Source organism: Ichthyophthirius multifiliis (genome assembly GCF_000220395.1).
Source record: "Ichthyophthirius multifiliis unplaced genomic scaffold scaff_1120509250853, whole genome shotgun sequence".
Lineage (NCBI taxonomy): Eukaryota > Ciliophora > Oligohymenophorea > Hymenostomatida > Ichthyophthirius > Ichthyophthirius multifiliis.
In genome coordinates, this window is record NW_004086436.1 from 74,803 (window position 1) to 84,328 (window position 9,526).

At 13.7% G+C, this 9,526-nt stretch overlaps 1 protein-coding gene across 1 annotated transcript, besides 24 other annotated features; it reads right to left on the reverse strand. All coding sequences in view use genetic code 6, as the record gives it.

Annotated features, from left to right (window-relative positions):
• The first annotated feature begins 351 nt into the window (after positions 1-351).
• Positions 352-440: a microsatellite.
• Positions 441-717: 277 nt separating this feature from the next.
• Positions 718-768: a microsatellite.
• An 864-nt stretch (positions 769-1,632) lies between these two features.
• Positions 1,633-1,699: a microsatellite.
• Positions 1,700-2,428: 729 nt separating this feature from the next.
• Positions 2,429-2,474: a microsatellite.
• Positions 2,475-2,490: 16 nt separating this feature from the next.
• Positions 2,491-2,557: a microsatellite.
• Positions 2,499-2,630: a microsatellite.
• Positions 2,519-2,606: a microsatellite.
• Positions 2,520-2,637: a microsatellite.
• Positions 2,625-2,678: a microsatellite.
• Positions 2,639-2,708: a microsatellite.
• Positions 2,709-2,737: 29 nt separating this feature from the next.
• Positions 2,738-2,832: a microsatellite.
• Positions 2,747-2,834: a microsatellite.
• Positions 2,835-3,594: 760 nt separating this feature from the next.
• Positions 3,595-3,626: a microsatellite.
• Positions 3,627-4,334: 708 nt separating this feature from the next.
• Positions 4,335-4,416: a microsatellite.
• A 979-nt stretch (positions 4,417-5,395) lies between these two features.
• Positions 5,396-5,441: a microsatellite.
• Positions 5,398-5,454: a microsatellite.
• Positions 5,455-5,464: 10 nt separating this feature from the next.
• Positions 5,465-5,516: a microsatellite.
• Positions 5,517-5,973: 457 nt separating this feature from the next.
• Positions 5,974-6,065: a microsatellite.
• A 699-nt stretch (positions 6,066-6,764) lies between these two features.
• Positions 6,765-6,814: a microsatellite.
• Positions 6,765-6,826: a microsatellite.
• Positions 6,777-6,819: a microsatellite.
• On the reverse strand, positions 6,820-7,649 carry IMG5_102270 (hypothetical protein; the record flags this gene model as incomplete). Its single annotated transcript, XM_004035226.1, has 5 exons — positions 6,820-7,087; positions 7,137-7,139; positions 7,191-7,234; positions 7,280-7,478; positions 7,600-7,649. 5 exons carry the CDS (start codon positions 7,647-7,649, stop codon positions 6,820-6,822), a joined length of 564 nt encoding a protein of 187 aa, XP_004035274.1.
• Positions 7,510-7,573: a microsatellite.
• Positions 7,515-7,573: a microsatellite.
• Positions 7,650-9,485: 1,836 nt separating the features above from the next.
• Positions 9,486-9,519: a microsatellite.
• Positions 9,520-9,526: the final 7 nt, after the last annotated feature.

Below are 9,526 nucleotides of genomic sequence, written 5' to 3' on the forward strand. Positions count from 1 at the left end.
CACAAAAAGCTTAATAATTTTAAAGAATACATCCATTGTAAAAATTCCTTAAATTTTTTTAGCAAGCATTATTAATTTAACAAAAAGAAGAATTTAAACAATTTCTAAAAATTTTTTTATCTAAACATTTTTCACATACAGGATTCACAAATTCTATATTAAATTTTTTTTCCAGATTTTCAAATTATTTAGGCATCTCATAGTATAGAAAATGCGTAAAATTCTAACCAGTAAAAGGATTTAAACGAGAACATTATTTACATTCATAAACATTTTAATTTTAATTACTGGGTAAGCTATTAAAACAAGAAATACACCCATATTTTATTGATGGAGTAAATCCTAAAATAAATATAAATAAATATTTATATATATATATATATATATATATATATATATATATATATATGTATATATAAAAACATATATTTATATATATAAACCTTCATCACATCTTATACATATGGGTTAAATTTACTAATTTATATCATAATAATAATAAAAACTTAAACAAAATAATATATTTATATTTTGCACAGAAATATCGCATTTTCTAAAAAAAGAATATTATATTAATTATAAATAATTATATATATTTTTATATATATAAAATAACCTTTAAGTAATTTCTAAATCTATATTAAATCCTGAATTTATACATTCTAAACATGCAAAATCCTTTTAATTTTATTATTATTCAATTTAAATACAATATAAATTATTATTATTATTATTATTATTATTATTATTATTATTATCTTTATTATTTAGTTATAAGTTATTTATTTAAATACATTTACCTTCACTAGATATAATATAGAATATATTACCATTTATATGATTTTTACATTAAATACATTTTTTTATAAATGAATTTTTTTTTCTATATATTTTAGTTTATTTTTTAAAGTAAAGTATTTATTTGGTCCTTATAATTCACCAAAATAACAATGAGAACAATTTTCTAAATCACAAATTTCGCAATTTCCGTTAAAAGAAACGAAAAAATTTTATTCGCAGGAAATACAAAATTTTATAAAATTCTCAAAATCTTCGACTATAAAAGTTGATAAAGATTGATTCTGTAATGAAAAAGAGTCTTTTTTGATATAAAAGCATGCTAAACAATATTATTAGCATGTTTCGCATTCTTTTAAGTCCAAAGAAGGGATAAAATAACTGTTATTTTCTTCACATTTTGTACATCTGGGTATTATATTATTTATTTTTTGGCTTTCTTAGGATTAGTATTTATACCATTCGTTCTATTTTTATGATAAATTTAAATCTATATTTCCATAAAAGCATTCTAGACAGTTTTAGATTAAATCAGAACATTTTATACATTAAAAATTTGAATATAAAGCATATCCTTTTTAACAATCTAAGCATTTATCTGAAAAACACTAAACACAATTTTCTGGACAATAAATAATATAATTTTATATTTGATATGAATTTTTTTAAATTTTTATATAATTTAAATTTGTATTAAAATTTTTAATAATAATATTTGGGTTAGGAATATAATCATAGTCACATTTTTAATTTTCTGAAAATTATTATTAATCTAAATAGCAATTAGCGCATTAGATTTAATCTTATTATGAATTTTCTTAAAAAAAAGGACTTTATAAATATATAATATAAATAAATAAATATATATATATATATATATATATATATATATATATTTATAGATAATTTAATTTATATTTGTATATTTATACCATTTAATACATATATATGTCTATTCAGATGTTAAATATTAATAATAACCGAAAATACAATTCAAACATGATTTTATATCTATACATTATGAACAACCTTATGGGCAGTCTTTATTTTATTCATTATGAGATTGTGTATAAATTCTTTATTATACAAATATATTTTTAATTTATTTATATTTTTTTAAGGAAAATAAACCCTTGTAATTCTATATCAAAATAAGGAATTTTAATAGATTTCATTTTTTTAATTATTTAATATATGATGATTAAAAATATTATTTTTTAGATTTAATACATATTTTTTTTTAAAAAAAATATGATTATATTATTATTATTTTTTTTATTAAATATATAGTTAATAAAAAAAAAAATCTTATAAAATATTTTAATAAATTTATTAAGTTTTTAGATTTTTTAAATTTATAAAAGATATGTTTTTAATATTTTTAATGTAAATATTTAAAATAAAAATATATATGTTTCTTAAAATAATAGTTTATTATTAGTTTTTTTTAAAAATATATATATTTATATTTTTAAATATAGAAAATAAAAATTAAATATTATTTTATTATAAGTAAATATATATTATAAAAATTTAATTATATATATTGAAATTAAAATAATTATTTATTATAAAAATATATAATAAAAATATTATTACAAAATATAAAATCATTATGTTTAATTATAAATTTAAAAATAAATTTTAAAATTTTTAATAAATAAAATATTAGAATTATATTGCATATAAAGGATAATTTTAAAAAATATATAATAAAACTAAAAATATAATATATAAATTTAAAGAAAAATAAATAAATAAATGATATTAAAATATTTTTAATATATATATTAAAAAAAATATAAATAAATTAATTTAAATATAAGTATATATATATATATATATATATATATATATATATATATATATATATATATATAATTTTTTTTATATATATTTATATTAGTTTTAACTATTTATATATATTCATTTCAAATTATTATATATTTTTTTTTTTTTTAATGTTAATTTATATTTTACTTTTTTTTTTATATATATTTATTATATTTGATTTTTTTTTATATTTATATTTATTAATCAATTATCTTTTTTTTTTTGAATAGTTTATATTATTTTAAATTTATTATATAAAATTTTAATCAATTTATTAAAATAAAAATATATTATAATTATTATCATTTATATTAAAATGATATATATTGAATATTTTATATTTTAAAATAAAATTTAACGAATTTCAATTTATTTATAATTATAAAATATATTTATTTTTTTATTATATTTACAAAACATTATATTAATTATATTTAATTAATCAAATAATATAATCATATTATTTTTTATTTAAATTATTTTTATTATTTTTCATATTTTATTTAGTCTTTTAATTTTAATATTTAATATATTTTAAAAATACAGTTAATAAACATAAATTAAAAAGAATTTTTTATAAACTTAAATATTAATTGCTTTTTTTATTAATTAGTATAATATATTACATTGACTATCCATTAAACTATATTTTTAAAAAATTTTTTTTTTAATGATTTTTAATTTTAATTTTTTTACTTTGTTTTTTATTATTATATTTATGTTTAAAGAAAAATAAATAAAAAACAAACATTCTAAAGTTTTTGGACTTACATTATTTTTTAAATAATATTTTAATTAAATTTTTTAACTTTTTTTTATTTAGATTTAATTATATTAATAAATTGATTTTTTATTAATTTAAATAAACGTATATTTTTAATCTAAATAAATAAAAAAATGGTTTACTAATATACAATAGCCTAATCAGAAAGAAAAAGTTTATATTATTTTTTTATTAAATTCAAAAAAAAAAAAAAAAAAAAAAAAAAAAAAAAGCTGAAGAAAAACCTATTAATTAAACTCCAGGACCAGGAACATATACTATATAATAAAAAAAGTCTTTTTCTAAATCTAATATTGGGAATTCTTAAAGAGTTGATATTGCAAATATAACAATAAGTCCTGGTCCTTGTTATTATAAAATAAAGGAAAATTATGATTCTTAAGTATTTTTTTTTTTATAAATTATTTATTTATTAATAATTTATTTTTAGAAATAAAGGAGTCCTAAATACACATTTGGAATAAAAAAATATACTTTAAATAAAGAAAATTTTCCAGATCCTTATACATATTAAATTGAAAAAATAAATTTAAATAAAAAACCGGCTGTTACTATTAGTTTGAAATTAAAAGAATTAGATCCATTTAAAATTAAATCATTTCCAGGACCTGGACATTATGAAATATAAAATTTCAAAAATAAATAAATAGCAAATTAGTTAGAAAAAATTTATTTGATTTTTTATTAATAAAAATATAATATTTAGATTTGGAACATAATAAAAATATAAAGAAAAGCTAAATTGTTTACCTGGACCAGGATATTATTTAGATAATTAATATAAATGCAAATCTCATATATATAAATTTGCAAAAGAAAAAAGAAAAGAGAATTTTAATTAATAAACGAATTAAAGTTTAGAAAAAAATAGAGGTCCAGGAGTAAAAAAAATATAAAATCATGACATATAAAATATAATTATATATTTAATATATATGAATATATATATAAATATATATATATAAATATATATATATATATATATATATATGTATTTATATTACTTATTAATTTTTTATATAATAAATATATATAAATTTAAAAAGAATTATTTTTTTATTTTCATAATATATTATTTTTTTGATTATTTTTTATTAATTTGATTGATAATGATTATATATATTTTATTCTATAATTAATAGTAAATATAAATACTGAATAATACATTTTTCCTTCTCCAAATAGTTATTTTCCTAAAAATACCTTTGTTTAAAAAATTTATAAGTCTATAAAATTCCTTAGGCAAAATCTTTGAGTCCTAAAAATATTTCTCCTGGACCAGGAAAATATTATATAAAATTAAACGCTGTAAAATTTCATTCTCCTAAATATGCTGTTGGTAAGAGTTAAAGACCAAGTATTAATTTTACAAAATTTCATACACCTGGACCTGGAAGTTATAATAAAGAGAATTATTTTGTTGGAAATGGACCTTAATATACAATAGCAGGTAAATTAGAATATATAGACAGTAATAAAGGTTTTCCTGGACCTAATTAATATTATATTTAAAAGTGTTTAAATTCGTTTAGTTAATCTAATTCTTAATTTGGATTTTCAAATAGATAATTTATAAGTTAATTAAATAGAAATCCTGTAATTTTGTTAAAATTTAATTTATATATTTATATTTAAAAAGGGACCTGGTAATTATAATATTGATATGAAAAATAAACAAGGAAAATAATTTTAATTTGGAAAAGAATAAAAATTTTATAAGAATTATAATTTTAATCCTGGTTTTTATATATTAATATATATAAGTATATATTTATTTATATTTAAATTAATAGGGCCAGGGTAGTATAATGTAAAAGAATTCCATAAGGATTATCCCTAATATGTTATACAAGGAATATAAGAAATATAGGAAAAATATTGAAAGTGATTAAATGTTTAATATAGATTTTTCATTAATTATATATATATTTAAAAAATAAATAAATAAACATAAAAAAATTTAAATAAATATATGATATATATATATATAATTATATATTTTAATTATATATTAATATATATTTTATTTTAAATAATATTTATAAATAAAAAAAAGTTATATATTTATTAAAAAATATTTTATTCAATAAAAAATTATTATATTAAAATAAAATAAAATGTCTTTTTTATCATATCCTATTTATTCGTAATATAATAGGCATTTAAATTTTCATTCATAATATGAAAATAAATAGAATACAATAAAATAATAAAACTATTTGAATCTAAATTATTTTTCATAATATGAATAACAATAAAACTATAATTTAAATTTACTTACTAAATAAGAAAACATAAAACAAAAAAATAAAAACGAAATAAAAACAGTAAAATTTTAAAACAATCCATTATTATAATTACAAAATAATTAAAATACATAAGTTAAAAGCGATTTACCTTCTGATTAATGTTATTATTGTATTAATAAAATTCCTTCAGATTTATAATTTTCTAATTTTGACTAATTCCATAATAAAGAATATATAAATAAATACAAAAATTAAATTAAATAAATATATATAGAAGAAAAGTATGATAATAATATTATAGATTAAATAAATAATATAAAAAATAATAATAATAATAATAATAATAATAATAATAATAATAATAATAATAATAATAATAATATAATAATTAAAATAATAATTAAAAAATTGAAGGGAAAGTATAAACATCAGTGTTTTTTCAAATAAAATTATTGAAGATTTAAATAAAAAGAAGAAGAGATAAGTCCTATATATGTAGAAATTGATGAAGATGAAAATGAAAATGAATTAAGTGATGTGCCTTCAAATATTAGTGACGAAGATGAAATTAATATAAATCCTTTGGAATATGTAAATTTTATACAAACTATTGATGTGAAAAGAAATTCAAGACTTATATTCAAATTTACAAATTTAATTAAAGATTAAAAATAGAAAAATTAAATAATTAAAGATAATAAATAATATTAAGCAGAATAAAATGCTTTATTTTTTGCTAAAAAATTATAATTAAAAACTAAAGAAAAAATATTTGTGATAATTATTTATATATTTTTTATTTATTATTTAATAAAAAATAAAAAAGTTAAAGATAAATAAGTAAACGTTTAAAATTTTGATGATATTTCCTAAAAATTAGATAATAATTAATATTAAAAAAATATAAACAATGAGGATTTATAGATATTTAAAGGTTTTTATTTTTAAAAAAATTATTAACATATTTTTAATTAGAAAATTAATAAAATGAATTGTAAACATATATTTAAAGACTAAATGATATTTAATAGAAATTATATAAAAGATGATAATATAAATATATATAATTATTTTTTAAAAAGAAAACTTTTAATTTAAATTATAAATATATATATATATATATATATATATATATATATTTATATATATAAATTTTCATATAATTTATTGCATCTTTTTATCTTCATTTTTATTTTTATCTGCTTTACATCTAATTTATTTTAAAAGTTCTTCATTATAATGTGTAATTTCACATACATTATTTTCATCTTCAGCAAATCTTGATCCTTTTTTTTTATAAATTCTAAACCCATATATTCTCGGAATGTATGTTGATTAATTTTTTTAAGGTATTAAATCAGGATATCCCATTAGTAAACTTTAAGGAAAAGAAACACCAAAATAGCATCCATCAATATCAGGACTTATAAAAATATATATTTTATTAAAAAAATAGATGAAAAATTAATTACCATCTTTTTTATATAATTATAAAAAAAAATTAATATTTATTGTATTTTTTTTACTTTTTTTTAGGTATATATACATCTTCACATCTCGGGCAATAAACCTATTTTTATAGATTTTAACTTTTTATTTTATAAATATAAATTACTTTGACTCTTGATGTTCTTAACTCTTCACTCATGCCTAAAGGTAAAACATTTTGTCTTTCGCAAAGTACTCGAGGACAGACTCCAAATCTTCCAAGTAAATATTTTTCTCTCATCATTGCTAATCCTTTGGGAGATGTAATAAATCTGGAATGTATTAATCCATATAAATCTGTTGCTTCCTAATATATTTCTAAAAATCTTTGAATTTTATTAATTAAGCGATTTTTTTTTTAAATATATATATATATATATATATATATATTTATATATTTATATATTTATTTATTTATATAGTATGTTTTTTTAATAATAAAATTACCTTTCATCTTCTAAATCATCATCATCTGGACTTTCTGTTGATAAAATCATTTCTAATGCTTCACTTTTATTTTGATATTAATTATTATTAACATTTTTTTTTTTTTAACTTATAATGATTAAATTTTTATTTTATTCCATATAGATTAAAATTATCTTTTATATAATCTTCATCTACTTCGCATAAAAATTAATGGTCTTCTAGGGCACAAAACCAATTTATCCAACCTCCTTAAATATCTGAATATTATGATTCCTCTATTTTAGAATTATATATATTTTATTTTTATGATTTTTTTTGTATATTTATTTATTACCTGACATGTTATTTGATTTTTTTTTTCTTTTGTTTAATATTATTTTATTTAATAATTTTAAATATATATTATAATATTAAAATTAAAAGTTATTGTAATTTATATTTTTTTAAATTAAATTTTTATATTAAATAATTTTTATAATATTTTTGTATTTTTTTTTATTTTTTTTTTAAAAAAAATTATTATATTTTTTATAAAAAAGTTATAATTTTGATGAATTTTTCTTTATATAAAATGCATTTTTAAGTATAAATATTTAGAAAATATATACTTTTTATTGTTAATAATAGTTAACTAAAAATTAAAATAATAAAAAAACTAAATTTATATTCTTTCTATTATATTATATTATTTTTTGTATATATAAAATTCAATAAAATATTTAAATTAATAATAATAAAAATATCTATATAAGATTAACATTAAAAAATATAAATAAAGTATTTTTTCAAAACAAAAAAAAAACATCATTAGAATTTTTCAAATAAAACTATAATGAAAAACCTTGATTATTATAATGAATACACATCCTAATTAAGTTAAATATTAATGAAGTTTATTATTATAAAATAATAATAATAAAAAAAAGAGGAAGATAATAAATAAACTAATAATAAAACTAATAAAACATTAAAAGTATATACTTCTTATATTAAACTTAATAATATTAATAATGGAACATTTTAAATTCTAATATTATATTATTGTATTTAGTTTTTTTTTATGGATTGTTTTATTATTTTAAATAAATATCTAATATATTTTTAATTTTATTAGTAATTGTATATTTTCTATCAGTATTCATTTTCATATTTAACCGATTCTATAAATAATAATATATAATTATTTAGAGTATTTTAATATATACATACATAATTTGGGTTAAATAGTTTACTTATTATAATATTTTCTTAAATTCAAATAAATAATTTTTTTAGTTTAAAAATAATTACAAGTTCAATTATTGATATATTATTTTATGGACATTAAATAAATAAAAGTATTCATTTTAACAAAAAAATGTAATTTATTTTTAATATATATATACCAATCATTTAGATAAAAGTCATAAAAATAGATTAAATTAGTCAAAAATTGAATCTTCTAAAAAATTCGTTAATTTTGGGAAAATAATAATTTGTATTAATTTTTATTAAGGCATCATAATATTATAGAAATAAAGAAAAAAACTATTTATTAAATCGAACAAAAAATTATAATATAAATTGAAATTTAGTCTAAAAATATAGTTAAGAAATATATATTATTGAACATATTAAAGAAATTTATTTATATAGACAATTATAATTAATTATATATTTGAATATAAGTATAATGAATAAATAAACATAAAAATTTTAGAGTTATTTTAAGGGATTTTTCTGAAATAAAATTAAACGGAAAATATTATTAATTACTTTATTAATAAATTTATAAAAAAACTCTTTTCGAATTTCTTGATTTACAATGATTTCTAAAAACAAGAAACAAACAAATATTAATAATAAAACTTAATCGGATATATAAACAAATAATACTCTAATTTAAATAATATATATAGAAAATAATATATATATATATATATATATATATATATATATTATTAAT